Source organism: Dama dama, chromosome 11 (assembly GCF_033118175.1).
Source record: "Dama dama isolate Ldn47 chromosome 11, ASM3311817v1, whole genome shotgun sequence".
Taxonomy (NCBI): domain Eukaryota; kingdom Metazoa; phylum Chordata; class Mammalia; order Artiodactyla; family Cervidae; genus Dama; species Dama dama.
The window spans coordinates 8,379,978-8,392,881 of NC_083691.1; the positions used below are offsets into that span (position 1 = coordinate 8,379,978).

Sequence of the window (12,904 nt, forward strand, 5' to 3'; positions counted from 1 at the left end):
GTTTTGACTGGTACAGCTCCAGCATGTCACCAGCTCCCAGAACACATGTCCTCAATAAATCCTTATTATTAATTCATTGAGAAATGATTCCACACAGTGAACTCCAGCAATTGCCTAGCTTCTCTGAATCACAGAAAGCTCCTTCAAGTAGCTCAGTGATTCCCCAAGGCTGCAGCAGCCTTAAGGTAAGAAAGTCTGACCCCTGGGGTCCACGGAATTTGAGAGTATCACTGAGGGCTGGTCAATGTGCCAGTGTCGGCTGGGCCTGGCCTGGGTACAGGGAGTCGGGATATCACCCCTGTAGGGGGTAGGTGGAGCCTGTCCTCTGGGAAAGCGGTGGGGGAACCTCACTGGCTAGGGAGTCATGGTAACTAGTTGTCTCTCTTTATTTCCCTGCAGTGACCCGTGTCCATGCCGCCCCTGCCGCCCCCTCAGCCACAGCACTGCCCGCCTCCCCTGTCACCCGCCGCTCCAGCGAACCCCAGCTGTGTCCCGGAAGTGCCCCAAAGCCCCACGGGGAGTCGGACAAGGGCCCTTACTCCAGCCCCTCCCACACCCTCTGCAAGGCCTCCCCATCACCATCGCTCAGCAGCTACAGTGACCCGGACTCTGGCCATTACTGCCAGCTCCAGCCTCCAGCCCGTGGCAGCCGAGAGTGGGCAGCAGCTGAAGCCTCCAGCCGCCAGGCCAGGAGCTATGGGGAGAAGCTTAAAGAACTGTCAGAAAACGGGGCCCCCGAAGGGGACTGGGGCAGGACCTTCACAGTCCCTGTCGTGGAAGCCACCTCTTCCTTCAACCCGGCTACTTTCCGGTCACTGCTGATCCCCAAAGATAACCGGCCACTGGAGGTGGGCCTCCTGCGTAAGGTCAAGGAGCTGCTGGCAGAGGTCGATGCCCGGACACTGGCCCGGCACGTCACCAAGGTTGACTGCCTGGTAGGTGCTGGGTGCACACTGGGGCAGGGGTTAACCTCTATCCTCTGGCTTTGGGACAGGGGTCAGGGTGGTGAGGAACTGGCCCCCACATCCCCAAGTAGAGCAGTGATCCTGGATTCTGACTTCATGGCTGCCCTTTACTTGCTGTGTGACTGGCTAATCACTTTACCTCTCTGGGCTCCCATTTTCTCCTTGAAAAAAAGAAAAGCAAAAGCTGAGATACTCTTGCTTCCTCCAGATGTCAGTTTGGCACTGGAACGAGGAGTCCTGAAAACTAGTGGTATCTGGCTCCCTGGGACACTTTTTGAGCCCGGTGAGAGTTGGTCTGGCTGGTCCAGGGACTGTAAAAGGCCGGACTCCCCACCCCCACCCCCCCTAGTGGACAAAACTCATTGTCTAGGTCCATAAATTGTTAATGCCTGGGCCTTTGCTTTGAATGAATCCTGCCCATCTAAGGACCCTAACTTGATCTACGCCTCAGTTTCTCCCTCTGAAGTTTGGTGTGTGTGTGTGTTGGGGAGGGGAACACTGATTGTTTGGTCACACTTGTCTCTGAGCTCAAGAAGAAAGAAAAGAAACAGTGCTGAGATGCAGCGCTGTGAAGTGTGCTAGGCGTGAAGGAAGAAGCCCTGGGTTCTAGGTCCAGTGTGTGACCTAGGACAAGCCCTTTCCCTCCCTGGACCTTATTTCTTCTGGAATAAGGGTGCCCCGGGCATCTCCAGCACATGTCAGACCCCATTGGGCATTTTCCCATTTATCCTGCGTTTTATAGATGGGGAGAGTGAAACTCATTTGCTCCATGTCAGAGGGTTAGTCATAAACCTGGAATTCAGAGCCGGCTTCCCAGCCAGGCTGCCCCGCTAGATAAAGCTCTCTGACTTCCAGATGGCTGGGGCTAGCCCTGACAGGAAATTAATCAGCCCTCTGGGCGTCCTTGTAGGTTGCTAGGATACTGGGAGTTACCAAGGAGATGCAGACCCTAATGGGAGTCCGCTGGGGCATGGAGCTGCTCACTCTCCCCCATGGCCGGCAGCTACGACTAGACCTGCTGGAAAGGTAAGGCGCGCGCACAGGGGAACTCACCGGCAACCAACCCCATGGACTACCTCGCTCCTCTTTACTGTGGTCGGTTGGCCAATTACAGTCTCTCACCCGGGCTCCAGATCCTAGCCACGCCCCCTATCCCATTGACCAATTGTTCCTGATATCCAGTTCATTCAGCCAGTTCAGTCGCTCAGTCGTATCCGACTCTTTGCAACCCCATGGACTGCAGCACGCCAGGCCTCCCTGTCCATCACCAACTCCTGCAGTTTACTCAAACTCATGCCCATTGAGTCGGTGATTCCATCCAACCGTCTCATCCTCTGTCGTCCCCTTCTCCTCCCGCCTTCAATCTTTCCCAGCATCAGGGTCTTTTCAAATGAGTCAGTTCTTCGCATCAGGTGGCCAAAGTATTGGAGTTTCAGCTTCAGCATCAGTTCTTCCAATGAAAATTCAGGACTGATGTCCTTTAGGATGGACTGGTTGGATCTCCTTGCTGTCCAAGGGACTCTCAAGAGTCTTCTCCAACATCACAGTTCAAAAGCATCAATTCTTCGGAGCTCAGCTTTCTTTATCCAGTTCCAAGTAACCCTGGTTTCCCAAAGACTAAGTCCTTTATCTCCGAATTCACTTTCTGTATCCTCTAGACCGACCACAATCTGTGAGCCATGGCCCGCCCATCAGTTCTGGCTTCTTTCTTTTCTTAGAACAGCTCTGTCAGATGATTTCCGATGATTTCCACTGATCGGTCACACGCTCCTCAGCCTGGCGCTCTAGGGTCTCTGGCCCCGCCCCCTGACTTATACTGACCAGTCAGAACCCCTTAACTTTGCTTTATCCCCGCCCACACTCTGGCCGCGCCCCCTAATCTCATTGACCCTTTACAACCTCTCACTTTTGGCTCTGTCCTCCGCCCCTCGGAGCCCAACCACAGGGACCCCAACCCTAGAATCCTGGCCCCGCCCCTCTGACCCGGCCGCTCCGACAGGTTCCACACCATGTCCATCATGCTGGCCGTGGACATCCTGGGCTGCACCGGCTCCGCTGAGGAGCGGGCAGCGCTCCTGCACAAGACCATCCAGCTGGCAGCCGAGCTTCGAGGGACCATGGGCAACATGTTCAGCTTCGCTGCGGTTATGGGTGCCCTGGATATGGCCCAGGTACTGAGGGGCCCACGTAGCACTGGACATAAGCTAGTCTCTGTTGCCAGGAGTCCTGATACGTGTCCCTTTGGGATGGCTGTTTATTGAATCAGGAAGAACCTGAGGACCTTTTAGGCAGCACTGGTGACAGTAACTGGGAGAACTGAGTCCTTTAGATGCCGACCTGCTTCAGACAAAGTCTTTCCCTTTCCCCACTCTCCCTTTGTCCACCTGTAAAATGATTGAGGAGCATTATATGAGTTGAAAGAATAAAGTGGCTAGCATTTAGCAAGCACTATGCGCAAGGTACATTGAGTACTTAGAAACATTGATTCCTTAAAACAATCTCATGAGGGGAGTGCCTTTATTGTTCTCTCTGAGCCTTAGTTCCCTCATCTGTAAAATGGGTTGTTTTGAGGACTTCATGGGAGACCTGTGAAAAGCCGTCAGCCCTGTCCCTGAGACCTGAATGGTGTCTGTACTAATAATTATTATCCCATATCTGGGTGTCGGCTCGGCCTACTGGCCTGTGGCCCCAGCAGGCCCCTTCGCTGGCTAGTCGCTCATAGTCTGATCTCCCTAGATTGCTCGGCTGGAACAGACATGGGTGACCCTGCGGCAGCGACACACAGAGGGTGCCATCCTCTATGAGAAGACGCTCAAGCCATTCCTCAAGAGCCTCAATGAGGGCAAAGGTACCTCCCCCATCTTGCTGTTTGACCTCAGACGGGTTCCAGCCCTCTCTGGGCTGGCCCAGACTCTCCCAGTAGGGAGGATGATGAGGGCTTGACTGAGCTCTGTGCAGGCCGTTCTTGCGCTCACTTTCTGCACCTGGCAAACGTGTATGCCATGTCCAGGTCCAGCCTCAGCCCATGGGCTGGGCCAAGGTGCAGTGGGTTCAGCTGGAGGAATCCAAAGGGAGGGGCTTGTCTCATGAGTCAGAATCCTGGGGGCTCTCGCTGGGACCTCAGGCAGGGCCCTTCCCCTAACATATCCTCAGTTTCTGGACCTTGGTGGACGGTGGGCCCCTCTGAGACCTCTAAACACCGTGCCTCCCTCCCTGCAGAAGGCCCGCCGCTGAGCAACACCACGTTCCCTCACATTCTGCCACTCATCACTCTGCTGGAATGTGACTCGGCCCCGGCTGAGGGCCCTGAGCCCTGGGGCAGCACGGAGCATGGCGTGGAGGTGGTGCTGGCCCACCTGGAGGCCGCCCGCACGGTGGCACACCATGGCGGCCTGTATCACACCAATGCCGAGGTCAAGCTGCAGGGTGAGTCACGGGCTGCATCTGGGGGGCAAGCCACTGCTGGTCCTGCAGCCTGGGCCTCCCTCCGCATAACTTGCTCTCCCTTCTCCTCCAAACATCCCTTCGGATTTCTCCATTCCTCTTTGCTGCCCCGTCTCCTGGACTTATTTCTTTTTTTTTTAATTTGTAGGATAATTGCTTTATAATGCTGTATTGGTTTCTGCCTTACAACAGCATGAATCAGCCATAAGTATACATATGTCTCTTCCCTCTTGAACCTCCCTCCCCCTCCCATCCCACCTCTCTAGGTTGTCACAGAGCACTGGGTTGAGCTCCCTGTGCTATACAATAACGTCCCACAAGCTATCTATTTTACATATGATAATGTATATGCATCAGCGCTACATTCTCAATTCGTCCCATCCCTCCCTGACTTCTTTTTCCTCACCCCTTTTGTTCACTCATTCAGCAGTTTAACAAGTTAGTGGCAGGCACCAGGTCAGCTTGGGGGATGATTCAAAGAGCACAGTAGCTGTGTATCTTAGCTTCTCTGAGCCTCAGCTTTCTCATCTGTGAAGTGGGCATCCTGACAAGCCCATTTTACAAGGTTGTTTACAAAGCACTTGGCCTGGGGCACTGGGTCTGAGGCAGACTCAACTCTGTCTTCAAGGAGCTGTCAGTTCAATCAGAAAGTAGAATCCCTTCTCATGGAAGAAGCAGGGATAACGGCTTCAGACAAGTTACCTTTTACTTCTTTAGGCAATATTTAACTCACAAAAGTTCACTGTAGACAAACAGCTGAACAAAATCCAGATAAAACAAATCACCAACAATTACCTGGTAATTGGTAAATGTTGTGAGCATTCTGGTAAACGTCTTTCCAATCTTTCTTCAGAAAGAACAAAACAAAATTTTTTTTACAAATACTTACAAAATGTATATATATTTCTTATGACAAATTTTGAAACTTATAGAAAAATACAAAAAGAAAAGAATCACCCAATATCTCCCCCCAAGTTAGCAGTGATAGTTGATGTTTTGGTCATTTTATTGTTTTTTTAATATTTATTTATTTATTTGGTCCCACCAGGTCTTAGTCGAGGCACATAGCATCTTCCATCTGCACTGTAGGTTGCGGGATGTTTAGTTGCAGCATTTGGAATCTTCTAGTTGTGCCATGTGGGATCTAGTTCCCTGACCAAGGATGGAACCCAGACCCCCTGCATCAGGAGTGTGGAGTCTTAGCCATTGGATCACCAGGGAAGTCCCTCTAGTCATTTTAAAATTATATGTTGCAGGGACTTCCCTGGTGGTCCAGTGGTTAAGAACCACCTTCCAATACAGGGGATACAGGTTTGATCCCTGGTCGGAGAACTAAAATCCCACATCCCTTGGGGCAACTAAACCCACACACCACAACTACTGACCCCGTGTGCTGCAATGAAAGATCCTGCATGCTGCAACTAAGAAATTTTTTTTTTTTAATTATTGAAAGTGAAAAGTGAAAGTCGCTCAGTCGCATCTGACTCTTTGCGACCCCATGGACTATATAGTCCCTGGAATTCTCTAGGCCAGAATACTGGAGTGGGTAGCCTTTCCCTTCTCCAGGGGATCTTCCCAATTCAGGGATCAAACCCAGGTCTCCCACATTGCAGGCAGATTCTTTACCAACTGAGCCACAAGGGAAGCCCAAGAATATTGGAGTGGGTAGCCTATCCCTTCTCCAGGGGATCTTCCCGATGTAGGAATACAACCAGGGTCTCCTGTGTTGCAGGTGGATTCTTTACCAACTGAGCTATCAAGGAATAGTAGGACAAAGACCAGGTGTTAAACTGCTTGGTTATGTTCATCCACAAACCTTGTGGGATCCCTGGCAGACGTGGGGGGAAGTCCCTTGGAATGGGGCCCTGTGGGATGTGGTGGCTTCTGGTAGGAGCCCCAGCTTCCCTAGCTGGATGGTGGTCCCCTGACCCCTGTGCCCCACCCTGCAGGTTTCCAGGCCCGGCCGGAGCTCCTCGAGGTGTTTAGCACTGAGTTCCAGATGCGTCTCCTCTGGGGCAGCCAGGGCGCCTGCAGCAGCCAGGCCCGCCGCTATGAGAAGTTCGACAAGGTCCTCACTGCCCTCTCCCACAAACTGGAGCCTGCTGTCCGCTCCAGCGAGCTGTGACCCCCACGGACCCTTCCCCTCTGCAGCTGCGGGCAGCAACGGGATCAGAAGGGCACAGACCTTGCCCCAGAGCACCCCAGGGACACTGTGATCAGCCTGAGAATATTCCGGGTTCAATTCCAGGATCTCCTGTGCACCTCCAGGGTCTACGCAGACGCTGGGCTCAGTCCTACCTGCTCCACACTCACCAGGCTTCCCTTCAGGAAGAACTGGACCCTTGTTTCTCCCTCTGGTTTCTGCTTCTCCCCTTCCTGCTGAGGTTGCCCTGGGTTTGAGCCACAGGAGGCTTCTTATACCTCCTCACTCTTCTCCGGGCATCTGTTTCCCCCCCACCCACAATCCAAGCCTGACACCAAGGCCTCCCTCTGGCTGTAAATACATATGTCTGTTCTGTAAATATATGTATAGAAACCATGTTCTTTCTTTCATATAATAAACTTTTATGACTCTTTTTTTTTTTTCTGTCTCTCAGGGGGCTTTGGGGTGGACGTGTCTTTTCTCAGGTGAAAGGTGGAAACAATTCATTCAACAAATACTCATTTTGCACTTGAAACATTTCTAGATTGTACCAGGAGCCAGAGTTACAGCCAATACTAAAATCCAATCCCTGTCCTAGAGTCTTAACCACTTGGACCACCAGGGAAGTTCCATAATGGGTTTTCAGTGATCACTGATTGATTACTTTGTGAGCCGAAACCCTCCATGTGCATATACCTCATGGCAGTATCACAATTCCTCACAGGCCAGAAGGGTGATAAATAGCTAATTCCCACCAGTTGGAGAAATACTGACCTGCACCCATTCCTTCCCCATTCTTTGCCTCCAGAAGCTGCAGCAAAGTGTCCCACAAATGTACAGTCCAGTATCCCAGATGTTTGGGGGTGGAAGGGCTTTATGAAATCTAAGATTCCAGCTTCCCTCAGGAAAACAGAACTGGAGGGAGAAGGGACTTTCCCTGAGTCACAGCAGCAGAATGAGGAAGGCTGGAACTGGGGTATCCTGACTGGAAGTTCTTGCCTTTTCTCAACAGTGGGAACTACTCACTTCTTTTCAAGTTTTGGAATGTGGCCCCAAAAGTTGTGTGTGTGTGTGTGTGTGTGTGAGGTGGGTGGAGCAGGAATCTTTGAGGAGGGCCTTGAAGGCAGTTGTCTTGATTCCATGGGCAGAGGAGGAAGGCAGTGTGCATCACCAACCCACACTAGGCTGGAGGCCTGGGGAGCCTGGTCACTGAATTTGAAACGTCTGGGGCCCTTCGCTTCATGAAACTTTTGACCAAGAGAGGCTGGATAACATTAGATCTTAGGCAGCAGCCAGACTTGGGTTCAGTTCACTAGTTGACTGGCCTTGAATAAGGGGCTTAACCTCCTGGGCCCAGATTTCCTCTTCAATAAAATGGGGCCCCAATAACAGAACTGATCCCTTTGGGCTACTGTTAAAGCACGTAGCACATAGTAGCTGCTAGGTGAGGGACCACCATGTTTTGTATGTAATAGATAAATATATATATATTTTGGCCGTGCCCCAGGGTTATGCAAGATCCTATTTCCCCTACTGGGGATCAAACCTGTGCCCACTGCAGTGGAAGCACAGAGTCTTAATCACTGGGCAACCAGGGAAGTTCCATAATGGATTTTCAATAATCATTTATTGATTACTTTGGGAGCCAAAACACTTCATGTGCCTGTACTTCATGGAAATATCATCATGCCTCTGATGAGAGGTACTGTTATCATAAGATATACAAGGGGCATGCATTTGTGCTAAGTCTCTCAATCGTGTCCAACTCTTTGCGACCCCATGGACTGTAGCCCACCAGGCTTCTCCTTCCATGGGATTCTCCAGGCAAGAATACTGGAGTGGGTTGCCATGCCCTCCTCCAGGGGTTCTTCCCAACCCAGGGATCGAACTCGCTTTTCTTACCTTTCCTTCATTGGCAGGTGGGTTCTTTACCACTCGCGCCACCTGGGAAGCCCAAGATGTACAAGGCATCGTCTGTTAAGGGCACATAATAGGTGCTCACCAAAAGCTATTAGTGCTCTTTTACCATATAAAAGGGGAGGGGGGAAGAGCACAGAAAAGGCGCTTTACAAGGTACCGCACAAATTTTTGCTACAGTTGTTACGTCACCCTTGATAGTCATAATCCGTCATTTATTATTCTTTCGGGCCTGTGATGGTCCCTCAGTTACCGTGGCCATGGAAACGCAGTGCGCGGTCCCGGATTGGACGGTTCGCGGGCTCCCCCTGGAGGCCGCCTTGCAAGCCTACGGGGGACCACGGGGAGGGCTTTGGAGACGGGAGCGAGGGGAGCTGGGAGTTGTAGGCCGCAGGAGGTGGCCGCCGCGGAGCGATGCACGTCGGGAGTCGTAGTTCTCGGCAGAGGCGGTTGGCGGCCCCAGACCCAGCTTCGGCCTCACCCGGATGGCGGCTGCGACGAGCAGCTGCCGGCCCTGGGGCTCTCTCGTTGGGCTGATCTGGCTGGTCTCGGCCGCGGCCGCCTCCTGGGACCTGAATTCGCTGCGCTGCAACTTCGGCTCCTTCTGCGAATGTGACTTCCGGCCCGACTTGCAGGGTAAGGAGCCCAGACCGGAGAGCCGGGCGGACTAGGGGAGACCTTGGATCCCGGGGTTGTGCCGGGGCCAGACGTGGAGAGTAGACCCAAGGGCAGACCCCCGAGACTTCCAGACGGTCCGGGCTGGAAGTGGGCCCGGCGTTGAGGGACCCTGAGAGCCTGGGGCACATGACTTGGGGCGAGGGTTTAGGGATGCTTGTTTGGAAGTCAGGAAGGAGAGATGCCTTTGACAGCAGAGCCCTCGGTGGTGGTCGAGGGTGGGTAGTTTAGACCTCCGCACTGGACTGGCCGGTCAGGGGAGAAGCCTGCCTTGAGGGTGGGCAGGAGTCTGGGGTCGACCCTTTTGACAGCTGGCAACCATTTAGGGCTGAGCTGCGATCCAGAGGGCCACCTGGTGGGGGGGCTGCAGAGCAGAGTCAGCCAGAGGCAGAGGACCCCCCCCACCCCCCCCCCCACCCCAACCCCCCCAAGGGTCTCACTCCCTTTCTGCAGACAGCTTGTAAAAAAACGTCCCAGAATACAGATTCCCAGACATGACTTGCCTCCTGAACCTGTTCCACTGCAGACGTGCGTCCTCAGCTCCGACACTGTTCTTGTGGCCCTAGGTCTGGAGTGTGACCTGGCCCAGCACCTGGCGGGCCAGCACTTGGCCAGGTCACTGGTGGTGAAGGCACTGAAGGCGTTCCTGCAGGATCCAGCCCCCGCCAAGCCGCTGGTCCTCTCTCTGCACGGCTGGACTGGCACTGGCAAGTCCTACGTCAGCTCCCTGCTGGCACACTACCTCTTCCGGGATGGCCTCCGTAGCCCCCACGTGCACCACTTTTCCCCAGTCATCCACTTCCCCCACCCCAGCCACATGGAGCGTTACAAGGTAGGCGGGTAGTGTCCTGGCCCACCCTCTGCACCATAGGGTGACTCCACTAGGGTGGGAGTGAGTCCTGAGCCCAGAGAGGGGCATCCCTTGCTCCAGGCAACACAGCCAGTTACAGCCTTCAGCCCTCAGGACCCATCCTAAACAAAGCTTAGGGTGCTATCACCTGGCAGGGAGTTCTTGATTTAATGCCTGGAGGCCAGTAATGGTACCTGTGTGCCAGGGTTGTTGTGAGGGATGTGGGATTATAGAATCGCAGGTGTTATTTATGAGCACTTACCTTTGCCAGACAACCTGCCTTATCTTCTCTGTAAAGCCCTTAGAGTAAGGAGGCTCGGAGTAAGCACTCAGGAAATATTAGCTCTTTCGACTATTGTTGTTGATTGCAAGGTACTTCCCAGGCTGATCTGTTTCAGCTGTCACAACTCTGTTGTGAAGGTTCAGGGAGCAGGAAGGTGCCCTCCCCTTTTCTAGAAAGCAAGAGGTGTCAGAGAAGGAGCCCCCTGACAAGGCAGGTGTGAGGCCTGGGTCTGCATCCCTGTTCTCTTGTTGACTTGCTGTGTGAGCTTGGACTACTCTCTGCCCCTCTCTGGGCCACAGTTTCACCATCAGCCTCATTAAGGGATTGGTGCTCTTTGGGAGACCATATCTTCCTGGGAAGATGAATTCTTTTTAATATTTATTTGGCTGCGTCTGTCCTAGCTGCAGCATGCATGAGCTTTGATCTTTGGTGCAGCATGTGGGATCTTTAGTTGTGGCGTGTGGGATCTAGTTCCCTGACCAGGGATTGAACCTGGCCCCTTGTATTGGGAGCGCTGAGTCTTAGCCACTGGACCACTAGGGAAGCCCCATTAATTCTTGTTTTGGGAAGGAATCTGGGGTTGGGAAAGCAGCTCCAGGCCCCCTCATACTCTTGCCTCTCTCCCACAGAAGGATCTTAAGAGCTGGGTGCAGGGGAACCTCACTGCCTGCAGCCGCTCCCTCTTTCTCTTCGATGAGATGGACAAGCTGGCCCCAGGTCTGATAGAAGTCCTACGACCTTTCCTGGGCTCCTCCTGGGTTGTCTATGGGACCAACTATCGCAAAGCCATCTTCATCTTCATCAGGTGGGGCCAACTTTGCAGCGGGCATTGGTGCAGGAACACTTGTCAGAGGTCTCAGCTATCCAGCCTTGTCCCATGGCAGAATACTGTTCCCCCCAGGGCCCATTTGGGTCCCCCCAAAAGTCCCCCATAACCTCACTGGTGACACCATCATTCAAGGTGTTTGACTCCCCTTTGACATTCTCAAAGCCTGGGTTCAGTCTCTTAATCCTCATTTTTTTGCGGCACTCCTGCTGGGTTAAGAGTTTTCCCTCTTTTGTGACCAAGAGGACACAAGCCTGGGAAAAACAGGACTAGGAACCAGTCCCACCTCTGAGAATTCTAGCTGTGTTTCTTCGGGGAAATCACTTCACTTCTCTGAGCTCCCATCTCCTTTTCTGAGCAGGGCCAATCTTAATACCCTACTGTCCTCCTCGAGGCTGAGTGAGGGAAAGTAGGTAAGGGACCTAAAAGTGTCCTATTAATATAAACTGTAAAGTGCATGGCACAGATAGGCAAACTTCCAGGGTCGCGGTTATGGATGGCTCAGGAGAGGGGAAGCGGTTCCTGGGGGCGTTTTGAGTGGGTTTGGCTCCTGCTGGCACTGAGCTGGGTCCCGTTAGGAGGCATGTGGGAAGCCAGAGCTGCATCCTGCCCTCACGGTCTGCGTCCCCCGTGGTTTTAGCAACACCGGCGGTGAGCAGATCAATCAGGTGGTGCTGGAGGCATGGCGCAGCCGCCGGGAACGCGAAGAGATCGGCCTGCAGGAGCTGGGACCGGTCATCTCCCAGGCTGTGCTGGACAACCCGCACCGTGAGTTCAGCTGAGGACCCCACGCCAGGGGGGCTTCCAGACTGGGGTCTCACTCCCAGATCACACCCAGGGCTGGGCTGGACTCCCTGGGGGTGGGCCAGGCTCTCCCAGGTTAGATGCTCTGCCCACCGACCCAGTACTTTCCAGCCCAGGCTTTGGCGCTCAGGGTTGGTGGATAGCCTCCCCCGAGCCCAGCACCCATGTGGGGCTGGGAGGATTCAGGTCAGCAGCTTTCCTGCACTTCCTTCCCTGTGGGGGTGGGCGGGGGCCTGGCTGACCCCTGTGAAGCACAGCCTCTTCCCGTGGCTCCGCCCTGCAGATGGCTTCTGGCGCTCGGGCATCATGGAAGAGCATCTCCTGGACGTCCTGGTGCCCTTCCTGCCACTCCAGCGGCACCACGTGCGGCACTGTGTGCTCAACGAGCTGGCCCAGCTGGGCCTGGAGCCCAGGGATGAGGTGGTCCAGGCCGTGCTGGACAGCACCACCTTCTTCCCCGAGGACGAGCAGCTCTTTTCCTCCAATGGCTGCAAGACGGTGGCTTCCCGAATCACCTTCTTCCTCTGACTCTCCCAGCTGGCATCCCTGTCCTCCTCTACCTGGCCAGGCCATGAAGGAAAGCCCTGGACCCTCTGCCGGAGGGTCCCTGGTCCTGCAGAGTGGGACCCAGAGCATACTGTGAAGATGAGGAGGGCTGTTGGCTGGGCCGTGAGACAGAAGGCCTGGGCAGGCCCTGGCTCTTCATTGGTCTGAGGGCATCTTGGCCTTTGCCTCCTTCCTCAGGGAAATCACTGGTCACCCCAGAATTTCAAGGAGACTTGACCGCAGCCTGAGCCTTCTTAAAATGTGAATTGTAACTCAGGGACAGTGGCTCATGGCTGTGCCCTCCTTCATTCTGTTCCTCTGGCCCTTGCCCCAGTACCGTACCACACCCCCCCGCCCCCCCCCCCCCCCCCCGCCACCCTGTGTCCCCATATGGTAAAACCAGGCTGAGACTTCTGTCTCCGTGAACAGAGGGACTCAAGTTCACACTGGA

At 53.9% G+C, this 12,904-nt stretch overlaps 2 protein-coding genes across 5 annotated transcripts in view; both read left to right on the top strand.

The window, feature by feature from the left end:
- Positions 1-6,985, top strand: part of SH2D3C (SH2 domain containing 3C) — a 32,978-nt gene extending 25,993 nt beyond the window's left edge. For all 3 annotated transcript variants that reach the window (XM_061154595.1, XM_061154596.1, XM_061154597.1), the window contains 6 exons: positions 400-935; positions 1,876-1,991; positions 2,965-3,136; positions 3,702-3,813; positions 4,185-4,391; positions 6,359-6,985. In XM_061154595.1, the coding sequence (XP_061010578.1) occupies positions 400-935; positions 1,876-1,991; positions 2,965-3,136; positions 3,702-3,813; positions 4,185-4,391; positions 6,359-6,534 (1,319 nt within the window). In that variant the 3' untranslated portion in view covers positions 6,535-6,985. The remainder of the gene's footprint in view (positions 1-399; positions 936-1,875; positions 1,992-2,964; positions 3,137-3,701; positions 3,814-4,184; positions 4,392-6,358) is intronic.
- Positions 6,986-8,883: 1,898 nt separating this feature from the next.
- On the top strand, positions 8,884-12,807 carry TOR2A (torsin family 2 member A). 2 transcript variants are annotated; one of them, XM_061156175.1, is made up of 5 exons: positions 8,888-9,105; positions 9,711-9,976; positions 10,907-11,082; positions 11,744-11,871; positions 12,191-12,807. In XM_061156175.1, exons 1-5 carry the CDS (start codon positions 8,955-8,957, stop codon positions 12,433-12,435), a joined length of 966 nt encoding a protein of 321 aa, XP_061012158.1. In that variant the 5' UTR covers positions 8,888-8,954; the 3' UTR covers positions 12,436-12,807. The 2 variants fall into 2 exon arrangements, with proteins under 2 accessions (XP_061012159.1, XP_061012158.1); XM_061156176.1 differs by lacking the exon at positions 11,744-11,871 and having other exon boundaries at positions 8,884-9,105; positions 12,191-12,326.
- The last annotated feature ends 97 nt before the right edge of the window (positions 12,808-12,904 follow it).